The sequence below is a fragment of the Podarcis bocagei genome (genome assembly GCF_964188305.1).
Source record: "Podarcis bocagei genome assembly, chromosome: 8".
In the NCBI taxonomy this organism is placed as follows: domain Eukaryota; kingdom Metazoa; phylum Chordata; class Lepidosauria; order Squamata; family Lacertidae; genus Podarcis; species Podarcis bocagei.
This window is the reverse complement of record NC_138133.1, coordinates 62667072-62694308: the sequence shown is the minus strand read 5'-3', so window position 1 is coordinate 62694308 and position 27237 is coordinate 62667072. Positions and strand designations below refer to the sequence as shown.

Here is a 27237-nt window from a genome sequence, read left to right as displayed (position 1 = left end):
AATTACACTCTGCAAAGGCAACCGTCTTCACCAGCCTTGCTTCACACCCTCCTTGAGTGTTTCTCCTTAGCTGGAATGTGTCCTTGAATACCAGTAATGCCTTTTGCTTGCCTGGATGGAGAAGAGAGAGAGGTGTCTGTGTAGAAGTTAGCTAACAGAACGAAAAGCAGTGTTTAGATTTGTTGCTCCTCCCACTTTTGCTTCTGGCCCCACCCACCACTGGCCCATGGCACCCAGAAGGGGAACTGTCCAGAGGGAAACTACAACCCTCTGACAGAAAACAGCTCCCCACTCCTGCTCTTGGCAGAAGCCAAAACACTCTCATGCATGCACACACTGTGGGGCAGAGATTACCAGGCCAGGTAGTATTTTGAACCTGAGTTTGGCAGTTCTCCAATTCCATGCAATTTTCTTCCTCTAAATATTTTTCCACTGAGCTGTATAATGCTGTGAAAACTGTACAAATCAATTCAGCTTTATATTGTGATCCTTAAAAGGAAAAAAAAGGGAATAAAAGAACACACCATTATTATTTTTTGGGTATGGTCAAATACCAAACACTTCCATGTGACCGAATTTTCTGAAGGTGCAGAATTGTGCCTATACAGTATTTTCAAAATACCCTAAATAAGCAGTGACTCTTGGCTTTGTGGACAGTCGCGCTATCAAAATTGGTTGTGATGTATGCAGAAAAAATAATCAGGGCACAATCCAAGCCCCAAAACTATCACACTGGGTGGGTGGGGAGAATGGGGTAAATCTACCTCTTTCCAGCCCACAGCAGCTCTGCAGGTGTGAAGCACCCCATCCTGTCCAAAGGTTCAGGTAGGTGGAGGTAACGCTGTCAACAGCCTGCGAAAAGTCCTGATCCAGCTCCGTTGCTGCCCCTTGACAGAATTGGGCCCAATCTGAGTCTGATTGCAACGCCAGGTTCAGGTTTCTTCCTGTTTCCCTGCCTTCTGCCCTGGTTGGCATGAACAATTGGGGGGACGGGACGTGTTGGTGGCTCCTGTCAGGTCATACTGCTGCCCAGCCTGACTCTTGATTGCTCTACATACCTTTATTGCTTTACCTAAAATTAATCACTCTGCAAATTGTGCAATTACTCCCTTTTGGTCCTGAAAGAGATTTCGTTCAATGGAAACAACATACATTCTCTGCTATAGCTGTAGGAGTCTTGAAGGAGACTAATTTTCTTAGCGACAACAAAATGTCAGGAAAAGGCTACTACAATTCCTATGTGTCACAGCAAATTTTCACTGTCTCACAGCTAATGTTATCATTCTTAAACCCCTTGCTCCAAGAAGTCTGAATAACACGAATAACACATGAAACTACTGCATAATCAATTATTTTGCATGGAGTTTTATCTTTAAAGAAAAGGTCAAAGACACCATTCAGCAATTTGTCAGGACCAATCTGCATTCTGACTGCATCCACCTTGGTAAAGTCCTGGCTGTCATTCCAAGGGAAGAAGTTGCACCACAGTTTTCACGAGTTCATATGAAACATCTTAACTGTTCCTTGGTTGACTTTCAGGCACTCTTTTTCTGAGCCTTCTCTTGTGCCATATTCTCTTTGGCTTCACACCTAGAGTTGAAGGCATTTAGCATTTCTCTAATGGTTAAGTTGGCTCCTTTCATGATCAGTCTGTCACCGTCGGCTGCAAAAGAGTTAACATAGTTTAGAACAGAAGGAAAACAAAATGCAATTGCCCAAGTTCTACATGACAACATCAGATGAATATTCTTGGTTAAATGTTCCAGATTTTTAGAAAGCAACATTACAGGTGTATTGAAACGCTGCAAGTACTGCAAAAGGATACTGTGTGTGTACATATATATGGCTGCAGATCATTCTTTGTACCATGTCCTTTAAAACGGAGTAGTGAGAGAACTTGGCTGGTGCCACAGAACTCCCAAGTCTACACCTAAAGAACCTTGACAGGACTCAAAGCAGCAAACATTGGCGCTCTCCTGCTTTTTGACATTTGCTCACCAGAAGTGCACAGACTCTCCCGAGAGATTTATCTGGGGTGGAGATGCTATAGGAATGTGGATCCCTTCTATATGGTCTATATGGAAATCACCTTGCAGTTCTCTGGATCTTCCCTGGGTCTGTATCAAGTGTTTGACATAAAAACAGTCTAAATTTGCAAGTAAGATCATGGACATATGAAAAACTGGTGCACAGGTTTTAAGGGCTACAAACTTTGTGAATAGAGAACAGAGTTAGAACTAAAGGGGGGGAGGTAGAGCTTATTTATTAATTATGTTCCTGCCCCCCCCATATTTTAGGTGCCTCCTTTCACACTGTAAATCTTAGTATTATTTTATTGATTTGTTGCAGTATGTACTTGTCATGGCCTTTGGCTGGAACAATAAAATATACTTATTGAAAATATAATGTGAGGCAGTTAATGACAGAAATCGGCTGCCCCAATATTCCATTATCTGAAAGCTATTTTCACTGTTTCTGATAATTAAAGTCTCTGAAATAATGGAAGTTATAGATGGCAAGCTACAGTGACCACAAAGCTCATGAAGTAAGGGTCTTGGAAAGGGTTGGAGAGCAAACATAATTTTCTAAGAGTAAGCCCCACTGAACTCAACGGACTTTCGAATAGACACGTATTGTATGTAAGGGCAGAACTGCACATTTCAAAGAATAATAATGTGCAAACTACAACCCTGTGTCAAATCCTCCTCCTCCCTCACTAACCTTGCATGCCTATCTGTCAGTGACGTGGTTTTGTATGGTGTGTAGTTGCACACTAACCTTCCCATTAGAGCAGCTTAATTTGTAATAGAACTCTGGTCAGGTTTGAATGCGATGGCAAACCAGGCTTTGATCACATCATCACCATACATTTGGCGCCTACAGGTTCCCCCAAAGATGCCTGCAGGTTGTTAAGGGTGCTGAGAATTGATCTATGAGAGGAGTAAGCTACAGTTCCCACGATTATTGGAAGGAAGGAAGCCATGTGCTTTAACTGTATGGTGTGGATGCGCTAGCTTACTGTGGTTCATCATGAATGAGCAGCATCCAGTGAGGCTACTGGGTTTTTTCCAAAAGCTACCATGAGCCACCTAGTGGAGTCAAAGCACACTGCCATTGGAAGTATACTTTTCTCAGTTCTTTTTATCTTCCTGGCTTAACTGACAATGCAGAGATACGGCAGATAGTAGTTCCAAACTTTGTTACAACCTTGCTGCCAGAAGCAACCTGCAGAAATGAGTTCTTGCCATCTAGCCCTGCTTAAGGAGCGGGGTGGGAATTTGCGGAAACCAAGGGAAAGAAAGTAATACTCTGATCACCAAGCCAATGTATTTACACATCAGAGGTACTTCCTAGAATAGCAATAAAGATGGTTAAAATAAAAGAAAGAGGTTTTCAAGTAAAGGCATTTGAGGCAAGAGGCATAAATGGTCCAAAACACTGGTTAAAATGTTAATGGAGCTCTTCCTCCATTAAGATCCCACAAGTAAAATAAGTTTGGACCCTTTTTCTCTGAATTTGAAAGCCACAGAAGACCCCCAACTTCTTTAGGACAGGGATGGCTCGCCTCTGTAGTTTTAGGATCTGAGAGTGGTCAGTTCCATAATAATGTTTGCAGAATTATGCCAAAACCTTGCTAAATGCTCCGCAAATTCACGTATCTGAACATCCGACTTCCTTGGTTTTTCCCCTGCTTGGTCAGCTGTAGCCACTTTTGGGCAGAGGAGTGAAAGCAGACAAGTCAGAGTACAGGAAAAATCTGACAAATCAGACAGTGAGAGATATCGGGCAAATCCATTTTTTCCCTTTGCCTCTCTTTTGCTGATTGGCTGCAGCCATTTCAGGAAGAAAGTATGGAGAGTGTGGGGAAAGGGAGCAGACAAATCCTGCATTAGACAAGTTTCCATGAGAAACAATGGAAACCGTGGACTCGGTTATGCAAACACTTGCCTGACGAACGATTTCCAGGGAAGGCATTGGGTTTGTAAAGGGGGACCTGCTTGTATATCCAAAAAGGAGATGCCACATTAATAGTGGAAACTTTTTACAGCTTGACAGCTTTTTGAATAGGGAGGCTTCCAGGGAGCAGAAAATGATTTAGAGGGGGTTCATCTGGCCCAAAGGCTACCAGCTGACCATGTTGGCTTTGGTTTACAAAACAGGAATGCTTCCTTACCAAATACGACGTCAATTACTGGTTCAGACCCATCGTGTTTTACATCTGTTTTCACCTCACAGTTGCTGTTGGATAAAAAGGCTTTCTTTGTATACAGACACTGTAGGAAATTTCTGAAAAGGTTCAGAAACATAGATCAGAGCATATTTTATCAATAACATAGCAGTTAGTAGTATAAAATACAATAAACATTTTTTTTAGTCTAAAGATTTTATCTCAATGATCCACAAAACACCTCATAGGAAGAATAAGAGTGGAACAATGTAATAATATCAGCTGCCAAAATCCAAAATATACATAGAGCAAAGCTCTGAAACATAAGACAGACAATACAATCTTGCAAGTTACAAAAACAAATAGAAAATCCTTGCAGTTTAGTAGCTTGCCATACCAATTGCTCAAAGCACTCCGGTGTTGAATTATTTACATTTTATTTATTGAATTTATATCCTGCCCTCCTTTTTGAAAGAGCTCAGGGTGAAGGAGGCAAATATCTAACTCAGTCATTTTGGATTAAGACAGAGTGTGATTATTAGTACTAGACATGACTTAATCAGGATGCAAGCCATGTAAGGAAACACATGCACCTTGTTAAAAATGCATGTTCAGAGTTAACATACCAGGCATTAAGAGCCTGGACTGGGGCATGGAGTAGAGGAGTCGGATGCTAGCATGCCAACATTGCAGAAGCAGAATCTTAAACAAGGTGTGGGTAGCACAGGGTAAAAAAGTTTACCTTCTATGCCCAACATCATACTTACGTTAGGTCTAACAATAATTTAGGAGTGGCATGGCAGGGTTTTGTTTGTGTGGTTTTTTTTTTGTATAAGCTATGCATGATCTCAGGTAGAAATTCAACAGAACAGTTCTCTTTCTCTCCTCCCTGCATTGCTTACGAGAAAAGGCCCTATCCTACACCAGCTGAATTACTGCCTGCCATGCAGTAGGGCAAAGGCACAGCAGCAAAACGGTCAGAAATAAATGAGTCCTGCTAATTGTTTATATAAAAAAAATCAAGCTAAGGCCCATTCTCAGCCCATAAAGTACTTTGCACCCCCAGTGCTAAGGAACCGCAGCCCAGCATTGGGATCCAGATTCTACAATCAGAATGGGCAAAACGTGCCTACGATGCCACGTGTATTTCGTGCAGGTTGTGTGCATGGCTTGCCCATCAGTGCCCTGGGATGAACGGGTCCGGGGGTGGGGGAGTCCTGTTTCGGATCCAGTGGATCCCAACCCCGTGGCCTCTCCTCACCTGGTGCTCTGCACGTTGGACTCGAAGGGGCAGAAGGCGACCAAGACGCTCTTCACCTGCTTGAGCGTCACCCCCGCCCTTTTCGGCACCACGAACGACATTTTCCTCCCTCCCTCCGGTAGGATCGGTAAGAGCGAGCGCCTTGCCCTCTGAGCGACCGGAAGGACTACAGTTCCCAGAAACCCTCTCGCCGCGTTCAGCACGAGGGCTCCTCCCCGCGCGTGCGGCCTGCCGGGAAATGTAGTCAAGCAGCTCTGGGCTTATAGTTTGTGCCGTTCCGTGGGAATTCTGTTAAACTTCGCTCTTTGTCGCGCCGGGATAGCCCAGAATTGGCATTTCGGTTCTATGAGAATAACTTTAAAGAGCGGGGTCAAGGGAGCATCATGACATAAAGAAAGCCTTGCTGGGTCAGGAGAGGTTTTTATGCCTGGTTTGCACGCTGTGATCCTTACTTCTTGGAATTCTCTCACCTGTAGTCAGTTGGTTTCTTAAAATTGCAATTCTATGGCTTCAGTAAGACTTTTGAAATACTGTATAGTCACCTTCAATAAATCAGAAAGCAGGGAGCTCAGCGCTATCAACATCTTTCCAAGGCTTTTAGTAACTAGAAAACAAAGTATGAAAGTCTTTTGAAATATGCTACTGATCTCTCTCTCTATATATATGTATGTTACATATCAGGGTGGTTTGTTTTATTATTGCAGCCTGCATTATTGAAGTCATGGCACATTTTCCTCATGAGCATTAGCTAAAACCATTAAGGCCTTCATTTATTTAATGCAACTGAATGTTTGTTCTTGCAACAAAACATCCTTTTTGAGATATTTTGTCAATATTTGTTCCTTTAAAGTGCGAAAGGAAACAATGGAATCACTATGTTTCTCTTCCTTTAACTATCTGTCAAAAACGTTTGTCTCTGGTCAATGAGCTTCAAAACGTCAGTCCTGACACCCCGCTCCAGGATCAGGACGGTGGAAAGTTACTTTGCTTTAAATTCACTTCTGCAGGTTTAAACAGTCCAAAAGAAATCCCCTTTCTTCTTAGGTCCAGTCATGATTGACTCTGGGGTTGCGGTGCTCATCTCTCTTTATTGGCCGAGGGAGCCAGCGTACAGCTTCCGGTCATGTGGCCAGCCTGACTAAGCCGCTTCTGGAAAAACCAGAGCAGCACATGGAAGCGCCGTTTGCCTTCCTGCCGGAGTGTGCTTTTGAACTGCTAGGTTGGCAGGAGCTGGGACCGAGCAACGGGAGCTCACCCTGTCGTGGGGATTCGAACCGCCAGCACTGCAGAGTTTCTCCCCTGTGAAGCTAAGAAAATAAAAACGTACTGGCCCATCTAGCCCGGCATTTTGCTCTCGCAGTGGCCAACCCCATGCTTGAGATCTCCGAATGAAGGGTGGGATACAAAATTAATAAATAAAACAAAACAATATTAATACCAGTTTCTGGAAGCCATGGGAGGGGTGAGGGCTCTTGGGCTCAAATCCTGCTTTGGGAGTTTCCCACAGGTATCTGGTTGGCCACTGTGAGAGCAGGATGCCCTCCAGTATTGATAAGTTTCAGCTATTCTAGCCAACTTGTACATCAAATGGGAGTGGTGGTGGGACATCTTTTTCTTCGCCTCAATCAGCCGAATCAGCTCTTCCCCTGGGAAGAGGGGGGGATGAAGAACTTTTCTTTTAAAAAAACAAAACCCACAGACACGAATACGTTGTCATTTCCAGAGGGGTAGATTTGTTTGTCCATTGCAGCAAGAACCAACAAAGAATTGTTGAAATCTGACAATTTTATCAATATATAAACTTTTGTGGACTGGCATGGAGGGTGACATTCTTCAGGGCAAATCTATCTACTTATCAGGTTTCTTGTAGACGTAATGGTTTGTGTGCTTGTGTGCATTCCGAAACAGGTTTACTCAAGCGTAAATCCACTGAGTTCCATGAGACTTAATCCCCAGGAGTCACATTGAGGATTATAATAGAGAACAAATTTAAATGGCTGAACTGGGATTTGTAAAGTGTTTATTGTTATCATAGCATCAGAAGTGTACATAGCCATAGCCATAAATGCCTAGAAAACATAATTGGTTTTTAAGGATTTGAGAAATAGTTAATATGCAAAAAAGTCAGTACATTTCTATGGAAAAGGGAGGGTAGACAGGCTTTGATGAATGAAAACATGGATACTTGAGTGGGTTTTTAAAAAATAATAATATGTAAGCTACCATTTTGCCAGAAAGCTTTTTATAAAAAATAAAAAAAAAATCAGGGCACTTCTAAATGTATGTAAGCAGTCACTTGAGGCAGCAGCACATTGCAAATGATGGAGGCCAGGACTCCCTCCAAAGTCCCAAAGTAAAGCAGTCTGAGCAGCTCTTGGACTGTGTGAGGAACTGTGCAAATTGGGCAACTGTTGGATTGTGAGCTGTGCTCCATTATCCTATATTATAGCAGTCTTCAACTTCTTAAGACCTGGGACCCACCTTTAACCCATATGTGCAATTGTGGACTCATTTCATTTTCTACAATATATGTTGTATGGTGGCGGTGTGGCTTGTTTCAACCTGCCTTAGACAAGGCCACGGCCCAATAGGGAGTCCTGACCCACCAGTGGAAGACCAATGGTTTATTTCACTGCAAAGGATCCTGGGGTCAGCTTTGGAATCATGTACCACAGCTGCTTGTACCACCAAAAAAAACCAAACCCCCTGCACTCTGAACTTACTAAGCAATGGCTCCAGTTGAAATAGATGAGCATCTATTGAACACATGTAACCCTTCTGCCACAAGATGGCAGAAGACCCACTCTACATGTATTTGCTAAATGGTGAAGGCTCTTACGATGCATAGCTTTATTGTGACAAACTTCCTTGGACTGTATCATAGAAACATAGAGTTGGAAGGGACCCTGAGGATCATCTAGTCCAATGGCCTGAAATTCAGGAATATGCAGCTGTCCCTTATGGGGATCAAACTTGCAACCTTGGTGTTAGAGTTGGAAGGGACCCTGAGGATCATCTAGTCCAATGGCCTGAAATTCAGGAATATGCAGCTGTCCCTTATGGGGATCAAACTTGCAACCTTGGAAGTTTGCCTACTTAATCAGGTGTATGAAGTGACTCTAGATCATGATAGCTTAGGCCACATTAAATCTATTGGCTTTTCTTGTTATAACAGATTAACATGGCTATTCCTCCACAGGTTATTAAAACAATGGCTCAATGTACTTCAATAGTTTTTGTTTATTGGAGCAGGGGGCATTTCTGAGTGAGAAAAGCTTTACAGACTTTCCTTCCTGAATATTGTATATGACCTATTGCAATTATTGTCATCCCCCCCCCCCCGCAAAAAAAAACCCCAGTAGATGTTGTACTACGTATTGTAGAATAAAAAAATAATACAATTGATCGCCACAATACATAAAAGCAGCAGCTTTCTGAGATTTTATTCTGAAAGGCAGAATTATTATTTTTTTAAGGAGGACGAATAATTAAATAGATAAAAAATGCATCTGAGATGGGAAGCTGTAATCTCTCTAGAGCATTTATTATTTACAAAGTCATTTACTGCATCCCCAATAGATTGCAGTGACCTGGAGGACTTAGACAGAGAAGGTGGTCTGTTAATAAATTAACCTGTTAATCAGATAACCTGGTTCTGAGATGTCTGGGGCAGCATAGCCAGCATACAAGTAAAACAGGGATGGCCACAAAATTTGCCAGAACGTGTGCATGTAGTGTTGTGGACCCTATTTTCAGGAACTCCCCGTTTAATTCAGACAGGCCCTCTCCCCTCCTGAACATCTGACACCTACTGAATACTTTTTTATTCTAGGAGATATTTTAACTGATGCTTGATTTTGTTAAAAGTTTTGACTGTTTTCTTTATTGTACCTTTGTAAACTGCTTAGAGACTATTGTAGCTGAGTGGAATATAAATTGTTTGAATAAATAAAAAATAAAGATGCTCTGAACTCCAATCAGCCCCAGTCAGCATTGGCTGTGGCCAAGGATTATGGGAAGTTGTAGTCTAACAACATTGGGATAGCACCCCTGGCATAGGCCTTTAGAACTCAGCACTTGCTGTAGTAAGGTTCCCATTTATGAAATAGAATAGTCCTCAGACTACATTTCCCCCATCCCTTTTCATGGAGAGTTGCCGTTCCACTGGCAATCTTGCTTGTGTGTGCAGGTGTGTCCCACTGAAGACCTGTGGTCCTCTTTCCTAGTTTTGCACTTTCTTTTTCTTTCAGAACTCCACAGGTGAAGTGTGATGCTGCAATTAACAAATCTTCATAATTGTTTCACACGCCCATGTCAGGTAAAGAGCCAGGGCTTTTTTATATTAAATCCCAGCCTGTCTTATTATATCTTTGAGAACATCTTTTCTTGGCATTGCTGCCTTACTTTTCTCTCAGGTCTGGTTAATTAATCTACTACGCTTAAGAAGAGTGAGACTGACGTGTTTGGGAACGTTTTTGTGTTCCTGCAAAACTGAGAATTGATTTTGCTTTATGCTTGCTTCCAGTCTCCCATTTTTCATTTCACTAAATTGCTGCCCTGCTGCTTGTTGCCGGATCTGTTGATGACGAGTTGCGTTACAAGTGTGTCTCTCTGGCCTGAGATGTATCATCTGATATTACTTATTTATGACCTTGTTTGGCCCTTCTCTGAATAAGATATATGTCACCTTGGACTCCAAGGTGCAAAGAGGCGAGGCGAGACATGGCCCAAAAGTTATGAATTCAGGTGAGATCTCCTGATGGCGTCAGAAAACAAGTCAGTGACAATAATACTGAGCTAGATCAAAGCTCTCACTTGGTATATGGGCATCCTCACATATTCTCATCAGTTAGAAATGCCCATGTGACTTATTTGCCCTTTCCCCTGAGTTCTAGAAATTCTCAGCATCACAGTCAGGCAAAAGATTACCTAATCATAGATTCTACAACAAAGTAAGAAGAATATTGCCTTATGTTTGTTGGTTTTCATCCCCTTAAGCTGTACTTTGGTATCTGTGCTGCTAAATGTTATATATTTAGATATATGGACTGCTCTAAATCAAGGAATTGGAATTTGGGACTTTAGAAGAAAGCACTTTAGTGAGCAATGATTGAATAAAGGAAGTTGCACTCAGCAGGCAACAAAGTTGTGAGGCTGCAGTGCTAGGCACATTGGATGGTGAGCTGTTGAACTCAGGTGGACTTGCTTGCAAATCAATGTGCAGAGGATCAGGCTGTCTGTTCCAGTATTCTGTGGTCTGTGAGTGCAGGATTCCAAAAGGCATAATGGCAGAGAAATTCTGGAAATGATGATGACTTTCTTTTTGGTATGCAGCACTTTCAAAAATGTGCTCCTGGCATGAGCATGGATTCCAAAGTCTTTGGTTCATGGAATGTTGGGAAGTGACCAATAAATTCAGTTGCATTTTCCAGAATGCAAGAGCTTTAAAATGCTTCTGAATTCTTATGATAATTGATTTTCTTCCTTTCCTCCTTTGCGCATGATTTCAGGGGAAATGCCACAGCTGTCCAGTCATGAACTACTCTGGGGTTGCGGCACTCATCTCGCTTTACTAGACGATGGAGTCGGCATTTGTCCGCAGACAGTTTTTGCGGCCAGCATGACTAAGCTGTTTCTGGCAAAACCAGAGCAGCGCACGGTAATGCCGTTTACCTTCCCACCAGAGCGGTACCTATTTATCTACTTGCACTTTGACGTGCTTTCAAACCGCTAGGTGGGCAGGAGCTGGTACCGAGCAATGGGAGCTCACTCCGTCGCGGGGATTCGAACCGCCAACCTAGGCTTGGTGGTTTAGACCGCAGCGCCACCCACGTCCCTGGTCTGTACCAAGCCCTAAATGAATCAGCACTAATGCAATGGTGGGTATTCACAGGGGAAATTCCAAGTATGACCAGATTCCTTACAATCTCATTCAGTGGTTAGACCCCACCCCCAAATTGTGTTTCTCTAAGGAAATGACCTCACACAAACAAAAGCATTGCACCACAAAAACTGTTAAATTGGTTTCTTCAAATTGCAAAATGGTAAATGTGCTTAATTGGTATTGATTTTCTATGGCTTCAGTAAGACTTTTGAAAGACTGTATAGTCACCTTCAATAAATCAGAAAGCAGGGAGCTCAGCACTATCAACATCTTCCCAAGGCTTTTAGTAACTAGAAAACAAAGTATGAAATCTTTTGAAATATGCTACTGATCTCTCTCTCTCTATATATATGTATGTTATATATCAGGGTGGTTTGTTTTATTATTGCAGCCTGCAGTATTGAAGTCATGGCACATTTTCCTCATGAGCATTAGCTAAAACCATTAAGGCCTTCATTTATTTAATGCAACTGAAAATTCTTCTGCTGTATTTCAAGGGGAATTTATTCAACCAATTAATACACCATTTAGGTTTCCTGCAGTTTCTTATAATGCTGCACAATGCAGCAATTCTACATTTCCCCCCTCCAGTTATATCAGCATAAGAGCTAGAGGAGATGGGATGTTTATTTTATTAATTTCATTTGTGAATCGCTTCCCATAAAAGCGATTTAGCAATAAAAACATATATAAAAACAATTTCAAGTCCAATACAGATACGGAGAAAAACCTTCACTTAAAAGTCCTGTTGGGACAGGAAGGTATTCAACAAGCACCCCAAAAACAGTAAAAGCCTGTAACTGACATATAATGAGAGAGTATTCCATAGGGTAGATGCCACCACAGTAAAAGCCAAATTCTACATCTTATGGAATGGGCATCCTGAAAAGATGGTGCAGAGCACTATATTTTAGGCATGGCATTAAACAGATATTGGTGCCATTAGCTCTACAATGTCCCCACCTGTTCTCCGCCCCTGGTGCCGGAGCATGAAGCTCCGTCACTGCTGATTGCTCCAGCTTGGCTGCATGGCTGTCTCATGCCATTATTGTGTTCATATACCAATAATTTAGGAACTTTTATCACTTTGTAAGTAAGTCAAGTTTCACTGTCTCTGCAGTTTTTCTGACTTACTTATGGAAAAGCGTATGAACCAGACCTTTGAAAAGTTTGCAAGTAAGCCATTTTTTTAAAACTTACCAAACATGTAAGTTCATTTTCCTATGCTGGGAGAAGAAGGGAACTTTGAAAAGAACTTAGAAGGGTGTATTTTAAAGTTCTAACAAGTCTATATTTCCATGCTTTACATTGTGGCGTATTTTGTGATGTTAAATCTTTGCTTGGGTTCTCTCACCAAAGAGTTCTTGCGGAAACTTGAATCTTGGCATCCAGGAATTATCCTTTTCTACCTATCTTCTCCTGCACCAACACACAAAACATTTACCAGATGAAAATGGATATTGCCCCCACAAAATAAAATGCAAGCCTTCATTTTGTTCATTATGAGGTTGATCACTTTTGCTCTTGCACACTCCATGGGATTTCTTTTTTAAGGTGCACACAGAAACAGGTACAGAAATACCTGTGAGTATGTCCAGAACAGAAAAAAATAGTGGAGATCAAGGAAGGGGTTGATGTGGGGAGGGACAAAATTCGCTACCAAGGTATGTTCAGTCAAGCTCTGCCCACTGATGTGGGCAGCAAGCAGCAGAAAAGCAATGAATATTCATGACTGAAAGAGGAGGAATGTGTGGGAGCGAAAATACAGAAAAAAATATACCTTCCTGAATGCTTGTAAGGCCCCCTTTGGGAAGCACCCTGCTCTGAATTGTCTTTTGCAGCCTGAACATAAAATACACAGGAAGAAAACATACAAATCACTTCAGACAGGTAGGATTTTCCTAATTGCAAACAATTATACATCCACAGTTGTAAGCCTCTCTGAATGAGTATTATATTTTTGAAGAATACCTAACAGTGTGCCTCCTAGGTTCCTCTTAAGCATCAGAATAAATAATGGTGGCTCAGTCTATTGGGACCTCAGGCAGATCAACTGCAAATCAATGGGATGTTCTTCCAAGCAACTGTGTTTTAGGGCCAGGCTGTTGGGTCATATTTCACAGAGTATCCTGCCAGCATGGCAAACTCATTTATTTCAATAACTGCTTACAAAACTTTGGAGATTTGTCTCCAAAGCAAAGCGTTTATTCCTTTATTCATAGAACAGGTTTAAGCTTCTGCAGATGAATAAATCAGATCTGAGGGGGGGGGGGGGATAAACAAAATGCACCAAACTATGCAGAGCAGGAGAGAGCAATTTTTAGCTCAGTAAAAATTTGATGCTTATGGAACTTGGCAGATGCTATTAGGAAGAATCAAACCCAGAGGGGGGATGTAACAAAGACCAACTGTGTGCCTGATCAGTCACTCTGTTCCATCTTGTAAGTCACACAGTGTGCTGCAATCAAGGGGGGCAAGGGGGCATTGCCAGGTCAAAGGTCAAGTCCCCTTTGCCAATGATATTCAGATACAAATGGAGTATAAAAATGGATTCGCTTCGATTTATCAATTTCTGCTGTTTTGGTTACGGTAGGTCTAATTCAGGTGTTTCTCATTACCGTAATAAGTTCTTTCTGCCGGCTTTCCTCCTGGACCTTTCAGGACTCAGTCAATATCCATAAATTTTACAACTGACAGGAGACCTCGTCTTAATAGAAGTCCCTGCAAATGGGCATTCTGTAGTCTCCCTTCTTCTGAAGCTTAATTTGTGCCCACTGTTGTCTCTAGCTTTTAATAGAGCTGTGGCCTGGATGAAATACTGTGCAGCTTAAGAGCTTGTCTAATCAAGTTCAGTGTAAGCCAAAATGTCTCTGAATGTTATCCATATTTTGCTTTCTTTCCACACTTCTTTCTACGACTGCACTACTTCCATAATCTTATTAACACCTTCATTCCCTAGATTATGACTGTGTGCATACCATACATTTAAAGGACATCTCTCCCCTGGCCAACAAAAAGAATCCTGGAAATTGCAGTTTATTAAGGATGCTGGGAATTGTAGCTTTGTGATGGGTAAACAGGTCCCAGGATATTTTCTTGCGGTGGGGTGGATGCAATTTCAGTGGTACCACCTCTAATGTATATGCTGTGGTTTTTCTTCCCCTTTTTTGAATACTTGTGTGTTTTAAACCCTTCAGTAAAGCAAATATCTCAGGCACAATGATACAGCAAGTAATCGCACTGATAAATACAATTGCAACATAGTAATTATGCTGGACCACAACAAGCCTTTCTAAAGAAAATGTTTTCACATCATTGATGCTCCACTGGAAACATATAAACATCTCTGAGATGTGCTAAAATATGAACAAGATTACGACTGGGATTTAAATAGCTACAGTATGTTAGCTGCACTCAATGTGTTACATTGACCTGGTAGTTTCTATTTTACTCCCCACCACCTTTTGTACATGTTCCTATGACCCATCAAAAAACTGTTTTTCAAAACTCGCTTAATTTGAAAGTTCTTTGCCATGTGGCACAGAGATCTGCTGTTTTGAAAAATGGTTGGTTGCATTGTTATTTGGAGCATAGCCTATAATTACTATTGCATTGTCTGCTGTTTGAGCTTGCAGTTAAATAAATGTAAAGACACCGAAATCTTCTGTAAGTATTAGCATTTAATAATAAGCCCAGATGCAGAAAAAGTAAGCATACGCTGTATGAGCAGGACTTCCAGACATAAACAAAGCAGCTAATTGCATACTTTCACCTGTGCTAGCAAGTGTTGTGTACACTTCTCTTAAAAGAGCTGTACGAAGTAGAGACAGGAGGAGAACTGTGATTCGTTTTATATTTAAAGGCAATACACATATTCTGAAACAAAAACAACCTGAGACCCTGCTATCCTTTGAAATGTGCTCTTCCCGGAAGTCCTCCAGTCAAGGAATGTGTTCAAAAGCACATGTGTGAGGGCAAAGTGTGCATAAAATGCATACATTATTAAAAAGAACATCAAAAATTCATCATATTAGGGGAAATTGCATACCAAAATGTGTATAGTAAAAATATTCACTGGTGAACTTTCCTGAAGATTTTAAAAACCAACTTGGAAATTTGGAGAACTGAACTTACATTTGGAAAAGAGAGAAACCAAAAGAAACTTGAAGCGCATCATTGTTTAATAAGCATTCATCCTGCTTTCTCGGTGATGATGGTGGGGTTTGATGACTGTTATGTCAAGCAAGTGCTAGCCTACACTTCCCAATGCTTTTCCCCTGTCACTTTCCTTATTGCAAAAGTCTGATCTTTGTGGGAGTTGGGTTTGTTGTGCAAGAGCTCCAAATCAGCTTTGATTCCACAAACTGAATACTCTGGGTTGTGATTGAATTCTGCCTGAAAATAGTGACAGTCTGGAAGCACCCTAGGCAACTGTTTTGGGACTCAGCTATACCGCTGCAAATAAAATGTTTTAAGTGTGTTGTAAAGTGCAGTATACATATGTGACACTATATGGCAGTGGTGAGCTATGGCAAATTCAATATCTTTTTCAAAACTTTTTTTTAAAAAAAGCATTTTTTATATGTGTGTAGATTTCACCTTGGTTTATGCACCATCGGTGGCTCGCTCAAAAGCAGTAGCTGATGGCTGCTCCAGATGCACATTCTTTCTTTGGTTGTGTTTGTTTTAGGAAATGAAAAAGATAGAGAGAAGTATGTATTACTGGGAGCAATGTACAAAATGAGAAGTTGCCTTAATTACTGTAAAGTGCAGTCATTGCACCACAAAGAAGAAATCAGTAACAAAAACCACCCCAAAATACTATAAAGTTGAACTCTCCGCAAGAAAAAGAAAAATGAAGTGTGAACTGCTTACTTCATTATTTTTGCTGTAATGAAGTTCCACCCAGAAGCTTACAGCCACTCAATGAAGTCTGGGAATCAGGAACAAACTCAGAATGACACAATATCTTATCATATGATTTTTGGGTGGTCATTCGGCTAACAGGCCCACTTAAGGAACTGCAGCTTGACATAATGAGAGGGGAGGGACGGTTTGGGGTTTGGGGGTTCTCCTTTTTTAGCACACTTTTCAAAAGCTAGGTTATTGCTCTTTGGTTCCAGGGTTCCCATGGACTGGGTGGTGGTGGCTCCTCCCCCTCCTCTGACAGCTCCAAGCGTTCTTCACAGGTTTTTCTCCAGAGGGCCCTTCAAGGGGACTCTCAGCCCTGGTTTCAAGGGATCTGCCTGCACCTCAAGTTCCTCAACCAGTGGAGTGTCCAGTTCATCCTCTGTGAACATGTCTGGTACCACGTCAAGGCTAGGCATGACATTTCTTCAGGGTTGCACTTTTCCTTCTATAGATAATATTGAAAATGTGGGCTGCCACATTAGGCAATTATCATTGTGAGTCGAGGACCCGCCACCCGCATTGGGATAAATAAGACACACGGACACATGTATTTAGGTTAATGGGCTAAATAAGGCCACAACTTTATTGGTTACAGCATGTGAGAGGTATTGGCTTAGGCATTGGATCAAACAATCTATGCATGACCCCACCCAGCTCTGTGGGGGTCATTTGAGGATTAACAGCCAGTGGGAGGAGCTTGTTGATGCAAATACAACTGGAAGTTTCCCCAGACGTCACCGGGGGCCGTGCCATGGCCCTAGCCTTTAACGGAATACCCGAAAGGGGAGGGGTAGGTGATGGCCACAGCCTGCCTTCCAACACACAACACATATTCCAATGCCTAACCGCCAACACCCGGAAGTTGTGACGATTTGCTACGACGTAGGCAAAAAACCAAGAGGCAGGTGCAGTGGCGTAGCGTGGGGGGTGCAGGGGGGGCCAGCCGCACCGGGTGCAACATCTGGGGGTTAGGGTTAGGGGGCGCAAATCCACGGGTTAGGGGGCGCAAATTACTTGCCTTGCCCCGGGTGCTGACAACCCACGCTACGCCACTGGGCAGGTGCCAATTCGCCCAATGGATAAAAATTCCTACCTTGGGCAACCAAGGCACCCAACCGAAGTCCGTAGCAAGGTCAAAAGCATAAAATTGACCTAAAGGGAGGGTGGGCGGGTGATCCAATGAAAACGAAACTGAATGGGGCCTCAGTGCCGCCACGGCCGCTTAAACGTGGCTAAATCCCGCCCCAAGCCAGCCCTATTGGCTGATTGAAGGGCTTGGTGCGGCAGCAGGGAGAGGCTGACGCAGGGGGCCGAATACGCCCCCTGCTGACGCGGGAGCCGGCTCCCGCTCACAACCCCTCCCCTCTGGAAGGAGGAGAGGTCTTGTTAAAGCTAAGCCCCAATTTTACCCACTTGAAACCTTCTGACATTTTGGCAAAGATTTAGGACATAATATCCAAATGGAAGACTGGGGAAAATTATGGAAAGTGAATTTAAAATTTACCGATTGTATATTGTTAAAGGAGAATTATATGAAAATGATGTATAGATAGTATATTACACCTGTAAAAATAGCAAAGATGTATAGAACAGGCTCCAATAAATGTTGGAAATGTAAAGAAGAAGAGGGCACTTTTTTCATATGTGGTGGAATTGCAAAATAATTAAAAATTTCTGGGAAATGATTTATAACGAAATGAAAAAAAATGGTTAAGATAACTTTTGTTAAGAGACCAGAAGCTTTCTTACTAGGCATTTCAGGACAAGATTTGCCAAAAGAGAAGAAGAAACTCTTTATGTATGCCATAACTATGGGTAGGATGTTGCTAGCCCAAAGATGGAAAAGCGACTAAATACCAACTAAAGAACAATGGCAAGAAAAATTGATGGAATATGCTGTAACTAACTGAAAGACTTAGAGACAAAGACAACAGAGATTTTTAAAAAGATTGGGAACCATTCATGAGGTATTTACAGAAGCAATGTAAAGAAATGAACTCACTAGCAGGGTTTGAGTAAACACTTACAATTAACAAAAATCATTAACAGAAATGATAAAGATGATGTTAAAATGATAAGAGAATAACAACATTTGATATCAAGAACTTAATATGAAGATATAATATAGCAAGCAGGGGAAGTTATTATGTTAAAAACCAGAAGAGGAAGTTGAGGGAAGTCGGGAGGAAGTGGGGAAGTTGGAGAATTGTATACTTTTTATGTGATATGAAATGTTATTATTATGATAAAAAATGTGAAACTTAATAAAAACTAATTAAAAAGAAAAAAGAAACCTTCTGACATTTTGATCTAGCTCTTCCTCTATTCCCAGATATGTAGATCTGGTGGTTGTTTATCATGAAAGAAAGGTACTTTGTTCATGCCCCAATCACCCTTTTGATTACAGTGGATGCTCAGGTTGCGAGCGTGATCCGTGCGGGATGCACGTTTGCAACCCACAGCGTTCACAACCCGCAGCTGTGCATCTGTGCATGCGCGGGTTGCGACCCTGCGCTTCTGCACATGCACAAAGCGCGATTTAATGCTTCTGCACATGCGCGACCGCCAAAACCTGGAAGTAACCCATTCCTATACTTCTGGGTTTCGGCGGCCCGTAACCCAAAAAAAATGCAACCTGAAGCATCTGTAACCCGAGGGATGACTGTATTACTTTACATATCTGTGGCATGCAACCAGCCGTTAATTTAGTGGTCACTTACACATCTCCCCAAAAAGAGAAAATACATCAACAAAAAAGGGGATGAGGACAAAAGAGGATACAGATTTGTATAAGTATAGGTGTAAATTTAGAAATAAGTACTATAATGTTAAGTAGGAAGACAGTATATCACACCACATCATCTAGGTGTGTGCTCAGTCTGTTGTCTAGGTGCTAACCATTGATGGGCAACTTTAAGGCTCCTGTTCTCTCTCTCCTTATGCTTCTTTATTTTTATATTGGACAGTGCTTCAAAGAGAGGGTTGTCCTCTGTCAAGCAGGCCACCCCACTGCCATACACTGATGCCAGGTTCTGCAGCATTGGCTGAAAAGAAGCTCTGGAGTTAATCAATACTAATTCATGTGCCTGGCTGAGTATTTAAAGTGGCTTAGAATAGTGAGTACACTCTAAAATTATGCACCATTGCAACCATTGGGAGGGATTCAAAGGGGATTAAATATTGTATCGTGCTTAATTCCCATTAATTTCAATGCTGCACAAAGAGGCTGTATGGTGCACTTCCTCTAGATTGCACACAGTGGACACAATCCAGCAAAGGCTGATCATGATGAGCACAGCAAACCTAACCCTAACCTGGAGGAACAGGGCAAAGCTACAGATTGGCCACTGCATCCCAAGCCCTTTTGCTGGTGCTGGCTAGGGAAGAAGGTAGAGTTGTTGGGGCTTCCCCCCTATTGTGTTAGCTCCATGATGGCCTACCTGACTGCCCTGAAAATTGAGCCCCACAGGGCTTTGGATCTAGTGGAGTCCATGTTTCCTGCCCTGCTGCCCCAAAGCAGTCCATTTCAGCACTTTCTCCTGGCTACTAGCAGTGGCTACCAGCTGACAATGGCTTCCTACCTGCCAGGATGAATCTCAGGGTAGTCTTCTCTGCTGGTAGAGGTCAATGGAAAAGTGAACGACCATTCACCATCCTAAGCCCCATCTCCACTACCAACAGTAAAGCGATTAGGGCTGTGTTCCAGTACAATTGAAATCAACCAAATTTATCCTGTGCACGCTTACTTTGAATGAAATGGAATTTGCTTGTCATCTCATGATGAAGCTTGGATGCTTTGCTCCATTGTTTCTAGTAGAAAAAGTGTTCTGGCTACCTTTTGTTTACTACCTACGAATTTTTGATTTAATCTATGGAAAGTGAGTCACAAGACTAACTGGTATTGAAGCCATTGTATGTAGACTATTCTCCATCTCCATTATTGCTCCTGATAATAAGCACACTTGAACAAAAATTGCTGCTGGGAAGCCGTGAGTCTGTTCTGTGATCCTTTCCTGATACCATCTGTTCCTGAGCTTCATGTACTTAATTACATCACAACCTGTAATTAAATCAAACTCTCATGCGATCTGCATAGATGGCCAGTGGAGATCTTCCTTTTCTCATCTGGTGCTTGAGCAGGATGGCATAAGTGTCTTGTGCAGCTGTGGTTGAAAGGGAGCTGTGTCGAAACCAGGCAGGCTGTCATTCTGTATTTATCCATCTTTGCCCAAAGAGGTAGGTTTCGGGATATGAAAAAAAAATCCAAGTAGATTAAAAGCAAGAAACCATTGACTGAAACTGGGAGGGGAAACCTCCAAGAGGCTGTTAAATAAACCCAGGGCATATTTCAGAGCAGAATTATTTGGGTCGAGATTTACACAGCTCAAGGATATCTCACAAAAAGGAGAAACTGCTACTGCAGAGAGCCTCCCAATGGCTAAATTAGAGGCCTGGAGAGAATATGGACAGTGGCAAATGGAGAAATCCCAGTTGCTGTCTGGATAATGACAAATCCCTAGCTGGCAGATGTTGGAGCTTGCTGAACAGTAATGAAGGGAAGGGTGATTATTACATCCCTCCTTTGTACTGTTCTTTTGGACAATTATCAAGAATAGATTTCTTGGAATAAAGCAAGTTAATGCTATGTTCAGTGTAAAACCCCAAGGTCAAATCTTAATCTCAGCTATGTTGCTGAGTGTCTAGAACAACGGTCAGACACAGATAAAGTTATTCCTGGCTTATGCTTTTGGAAAGATGCTCTTCCTCATCTGAAATCTGTCATGCGCATTTTCCAATGTAGGTAGGCAAGCAGGCAGAAAGAAAGAAAGAAAGAAAGAAAGAAAGAAAGAAAGAAAGAAAGATTTTAGATAAATTGCTGCCTTCTTAGAAAAAGGTTCAATTAGTAATCTATGAGGGAAATACTGTTAGTGTAGTAAACAATGACAGCTTGCATCTTCAGCAGCTGTAGGAAGGCGAAGACCTTAGCTCAATGGTAGAACATCTGCTTTGCGTGCAGAAGGTCCCAGGTTCAATCCCTAGCATCTCCAGGTAGAGCTTGGATAGACCCTCTCTGAAATCCAAGAGAGTTCCTGCTGCTCAGGGTACATAGACCAACCGTCTGGCTCTGTGAAGAAGCGGCTTCCTATGTTAGGAAGATGATGCATTTGTCTTCTACAAACAGGATTCAGAGAAATAGAACAGCTCTGCTATTTCTTACTAGACTTCAGTTCTGCTATCCTATTGCATCCTGTTTATTAGACTACCAGTCCAGGCTGCTGGGCTAGAAGGGTTTCCGTCCTGATGTAGCCACCACTCAAAGATGACAGATGCTATGGCTTGGGGCAAGGTGGGAAATCCCTGATTTTGCAACTTGAACTTGTAATGCAGTTTGGATCAGTATTTTGTGACACTTTCCCCACATTCCTCAGGAAGAGCTCAGAGCAGCTCACAGATGGTTTCCAAGAGGTCCTGCTTCTATCCAGACAACTTTCAAAGCCTGACCTGCTTTGCTTCAGCAGTAGAGCAGCACCCTGTGACTTCAAGTCATGCTTCTCTGGATCAGCAGTGAAGCAGTTAACCATTTTTTTTATATCAAAGTTGTAGTATTTAGTTGTTTTTAGGTTAAATCCTCTTTTCTCTCCCTTGGGATTAAATAGATTTCAGATCTGCCCAGTATGGTATGACAGGCTGTCTGCAGACAAAGGCTGGCCTTGCTTCTTGAGGGTTAACACTTTAGGGTGAGTTTTTAAACAGAGTGTTTTCAACAAAGATTTCGAAGTATAAGATTTAAAATCGTCCTAAATCTTCTGGAATCATAGTATTGTAGAGTGGGAAGGGACACTGAGGATCATCTAATCCAGGCTTCCTCAACCTCGGCCTTCCAGATGTTTTTGGCCTACAACTCCCATGATCCCTAGCTAGCAGAACCAGTGGTCAGGGATGATGGGAATTGTAGTCTCTAAACATCTGGAGGGCCGAGGTTGAGGAAGCCTGACTAATCCAACCCCCTGCAATACAGGAATATGCAGCTGGCCCATACGGGAATCAAACCTACAACCTGGACATTATCAGCACCGCACTCTAACCAACTGAACTATTCTACTCCCTTGTTTTTAAGACACATCATGTTACCATACAGGCGCAGTTTTAGGGTGATCACACTGGTATTTCGATATAATTTAGGAGTTACCTAGCTGAGAAGGGAAGGTGAAGAGCAACCTTCTTAAAAATGCACCAGGCCAAGTGACCTCATCTTAGGTGCCCTCATCTTATGAAGGCTGATGCCTTCATCTTAGCAGGCTGATGCTCACATACGGAAGTGACGTCTTGAAGAATCAACAAAGTCCTGCAGTTTAAATCTGATGCGATCATACTTGATCCACAACATGTTTGTGGTATTTAAATATAAGGCCAGAGTCTATATTGCGCATATGCTGAAAATTAATCTTAATGCTGAAGTGAAATGCTTTAATGGGTCGATGGCTGTCCTCGCCACCATATGCTAAAAGCCATATGTTCTAAAAGACAAGCACTATAGCACCTAAAAGTGATCCATCTATAAAGATGTTTTAATTCATTGCTGCCCTTTGATCACCAGTTCTGTAAAGGTGAAACCTGGAACAAGGTGGTTTTTGAAAATAATTTCACGAAGCCATGACAGTACAGTTTTCATAACTGCTAATTGCTCTGATCACTTTCAGACTAAGGTGTTCATTCTCACAAATCAGACTCAGGTCCCCAATAATAACTAACTGTCCCATGCATCATGGTGCCTTTCCATGTTATTTTAAAAAAAATAGAATCTGTTCCCATAGGATGCATTTAGAGAACTTCAGTTTAACTCCCAAATTATAACAAATGAAGGCCTTTCCACTCTCGCTGTCTCCACCCCTTGCAAGTTGCATGAGTAAATTATGCATTGATACAATGAGATGTCCCAAGCAAGAAACAGCCATTGGGAGAGCACAATGGGCCCTTGAGAAGAGCTCTTTTAGCACTTTTTCCAAGTCAGTCACAACCCAGCTGTTACCATCTGCCAACGAGAGAGTTTGGCAGGAGCATTTTTCAAATGTCTGCCAAAAACCAATCTGTTGGAGAGAGGGAGGGAGGGAGAGAATAGTCCTCAAGCTACATTTCCTTAAGATATGAGAAAGTTTGTATAACTGAGAACAATTGACAATATTGGCCATCAGGACACAACTTTAGGGCAGAAGTCTTTGGCCCCACTCAATATAATGTGGAGGAGTCCTTCAAATGTTGTATATCACACATTTAAGTGAGTTAAATAATACACATTACTATCTGTTGGGAAGAACAATTGGGATGTACCCAGCTAAGTTTTTCTGAGAGCAGACCCATTTAAATCAATGCACCTAATTTAGTCATGCCCATTAATTTTATTGAGTCTGCTCTAGGTAGGGCTAACACGGAATAAAACTTATTAATTTCAGAGTCAAAAGTGAGCTAAGTGCACTATTGAGGTTAGCTGCATTTTAATCACACAGCCCTTAGGCTGTTTGAAAATTATGAAATAAGGAAGTAACAATATATAGAGGTGATTATATTTCTCCACCTGTGTGCACACCAGCAAGGAAAAATAAGAAAACTGTAGGAAATGTTTTTAATTTATCATAAATGTTACAGAACTCAAAATGTTCTTGATTTACTTCTATCTCTCCTCAGTGCATGTGGACAGGTTCACTTCAGAGAAAGTCCAGTCCATTTTAATGTGCAAGCAGGTGTAAATGTGCAGTTCTACCTGTACAGTTCAAAAAAGCAAGTACTGTAATACAGAAGTTGCATTCCATTAGCTGATATAAAAAGTGACTGTGCACTGTCTGAAAAGAGTATTACAGTGGTACCTCAGGTTAAGAACTTAATTCGTTCTGGAGGTCCATTCTTAATCTGAAACTGTTCTTAACCTGAAGCACCACTTTAGCTAATGGGGCCTCCTGCTGCCGCCGCGCTGCCAGAGCACGATTTCTGTTCTCATCCTGAAGCAAAGTTCTTAACACAAGGTAATATTTCTGGGTTAGCGGAGTCTGTAACCTGAAGTGTATGTAACCTGAAGCATATGTAACCCAAGGTACCACTGTATAGGCTTCCGTAGAACCCCAACTCTGAAGTTACCCGTTTCTCCTCCCTCTGCCTGATATACATATTTTGGTACACATTCTTGGGTTGCAGAGCAGCATACAAATGCTGGAATACCCATGCTAGAACCACAGGTTGTCCCTTATGTAAGGTTGGGTTACAGGGTTCCTGCATCTCTAATGGGCTGAGAGGACCAAGGAATGACACTCCTGCAAATGTACCTTTGTTATGCGCTGCAAAAAGCACTGATACAAGAGCATTGACGCTTCCTGCTGCAATGCCACTTATAATACTGATTGCTATGAAAAGGCAACTTTTAGGGTTTCATTATTACTAATCAGCAGTCAAAAACGTTTCCGTTCCAAGTGGTTAGTGCTGTTCTATTTGCAGAAGAGAAACTGGGTATTTAAAGCATCTGATCTTGAAAGAAATTGCTTCCTTTCCCCACCCTTTCTTTATGCTGCCTTGGCTGCAGCTTGAGAACCCCATTTAACAACAGCTTTGACTTATTTATAGCATTTCTTTGCATATTTAAATGGGGCTTTCCATATGGTGTGAGTACAGGCACCAAACAGTGTAGCAATTAACTGACAATGAGATTGATCTTCACAATGGCTCCCAAATAAAGGGAGAGACTACTTAATGATCTCAAATGCTCCGAGATACTGAAAATTGTGTTTGAATTGTGGAGCCTCTGTCATTTCCTAGTCTGGTGTTTGATTGTTTGAAACCTCAGAATATTTGCTATGTACTTCTTGAAATTCAATTTATGTGAATGGAACATTGGTGGTAAACCTGGATAATCAGCGATTTTCTTCTAGACACAATATCCTATATGCCTAACAGAGCATGATCTACAGGCTGCATTTGCATCTTAATTCAATGAACCATGGCAAAAAAATAGCTTCTTTCTTGTACAACTTTTATGTTTCTTTTTCTGCACAGAATGGACTCCCTGCAAGCAGTGGAAGTCACATCTTGCAAACACCCAACTTGGTCAACGGAGCTTGTGGAGATAAGGAACTTGGCCTACCAGGCTGAAAAGGTCCCTCCATCCCAATCTAGGTGCCAGATTGGCTCTGCCAGTGTGTTTGCACTGTGCCAACCTCCTCACCGTTTCCCTCTCCTGGTATGGAACAGCAATCCACCTGTTGGGAAGGGAACCATAGCTCAGGAACAGAGCATTAGCTTTGCATGTAGAAGGTTCCAAAGTCAATCCTTGGCATCTTCAGGTAAGACAGAGAAAGACACTAGGTCTGAAACCCTAGAGAGCCACTATATGTCAGTGTCAACAATACTGAACTAGATAGCTCAAGGGTCTCAGTATAAGTCAGCTTCCTATATTACCATACTCTGCCCCATCTGGCAAGCCATTTCTGGTTGTGCATGTTCTAAGGTTCAACCTTTAGTTAATGTATGGCAAAAATAAGGTCCAGTGCACCTCATCAGGGTGTCAAATGAACTCTGCACACCCTGGAACATGCACCAGAATTTTCCTGCAACGTGCAAGAGTTACACTATAGCTATGCAGTGGTTCAGTGTAGAAGGGTTTCCTGAAGATGTAGAGGTTGCTAGCCAGCAATATAATGTATTTCCTCTAGTAGGCTAACAAGTTCATAATTCTATCCTCCTTGGCCTCTAGTCACTGTGACCACCAGTGTTCCTTCAAACATTGCATCCTAATCCTTGCTGAGATCTTTTCTTTGCCAGCTTGGAGATTATCAATACATTAGATTAGAAAAAATATTTTTAAATGTAAGAGTAATCATAGCCTATGCATTTGGGAGAGGCTCTAATGTAAGCCTAGGCTCATTATTCAGGCTGATCCTTAATAACATTTAATGGCTTGTATTTCATGGGCTCTGATAGTGCACAACAATGCTTGCCGTATAAAAAAGTCCTCAAATTTCTCCTTGTAAGTTTAGAGCCTTACTACCACACAATTATGTATGCAAACTGGGTCCTTTAAAGTATTTTATTTGCCATGCACACCAAAAATAGAATATTCTTCCCCCAAAAAATGTACAGCTTGCCAAGATTTTTTTTCTTTCACAGGCTTATTCTCTGGCAGGTGGCTAATTAGTACTAATTATTTCTCTATAGCATTTTCTGTTTTAATGTTTTGTAAGCTGCTTAGGCATGATGAGATGAGAAAGGATATACATTTTGAAATAAGCATATTAAGACATGCAAAGTGCTTTTCGGTCTTTTTAGTGCTGTCGCCTTCACGGCAAACTCATGTGGCAGATCACTTATATTATTCCCATACTGCAAATAGGGAGGGGAAGATTGAGAGTGCATGACTTGCTGAAGATCACACAGTGGCCTTTTGAGCAGTAAGCCGTGCTCAGAAATAAACCGTGACGTACTGTTAATGAGCAGGGTGTATGCTTCTCAATTGCTCCTGCTCTGCTAGGACCAGCCCTACCATTAGGCAAAGTGAGGTGACTGCACTACAGACCCAAAAGGTCTCCTGAAGAAACATACAAAGAGCCTGCTGGACCAGGTCGATGGCCCATTTAGTCCAGCACTCTGCTCTCACAGTAGACAACAAGAAGCCTATGGGAAGCCTACAGTCAGGATCTGAACACAATAGCACTCTCACCTCCTATGTTTCCCATCAGCTGGTATTCAGAAGCATACAGCCTCTGACAGCATATAGCCACCAAACACAGCAGCCACTGATCACCTGATCCATAAATTTGTCTAAACCTCTGTTAAAGCCATCCAACATGGTGGCCATCACTGCCTCTAGTGGCAGCAGGTCTACTGCATGAAGACGTGCTGTCTTTTGTCTGTCCTGTCTGCCACAATGCCAGATTTATCATCACGTGCAGAGCAGTCTTGGTGGCTTGTTCCTCCCAGACAACCACAAACAGTTAAAGCCAAGAACAAACCTTGCTGGCTTGCTCTTGTGGT

The 27237-nt window shown here is 42.0% G+C and overlaps 1 protein-coding gene and 3 long non-coding RNA genes across 5 annotated transcripts in view; 2 read left to right on the top strand and 2 right to left on the bottom strand.

Annotated features, from left to right (window-relative positions):
* The window catches only part of LOC308593159, a 350716-nt gene that overhangs the window by 29911 nt on the left and 293568 nt on the right, over positions 1 to 27237 (bottom strand). The window lies entirely within an intron of this gene.
* Positions 1 to 27237, top strand: part of LOC308593191 — a 45205-nt gene that overhangs the window by 11819 nt on the left and 6149 nt on the right. For both annotated transcript variants that reach the window (XR_014010831.1, XR_014010832.1), the window contains exon 2: positions 25264 to 25550. This is a non-coding gene — a long non-coding RNA (uncharacterized lncRNA). The remainder of the gene's footprint in view (positions 1 to 25263; positions 25551 to 27237) is intronic.
* MRPL53 (mitochondrial ribosomal protein L53) lies at positions 1350 to 5604 on the bottom strand. Its single transcript, XM_081205310.1, has 3 exons — positions 5430 to 5604; positions 4175 to 4287; positions 1350 to 1663 (listed from the first exon to the last, which is right to left on the bottom strand). Exons 1-3 carry the CDS (start codon positions 5528 to 5530, stop codon positions 1536 to 1538), a joined length of 342 nt encoding a protein of 113 aa, XP_081061436.1. The 5' UTR covers positions 5531 to 5604; the 3' UTR covers positions 1350 to 1535.
* LOC308593188 lies at positions 6717 to 11222 on the top strand. Its single transcript, XR_014010828.1, has 3 exons — positions 6717 to 6824; positions 9680 to 9747; positions 10940 to 11222. It is a non-coding gene; the product is annotated as an uncharacterized lncRNA (long non-coding RNA).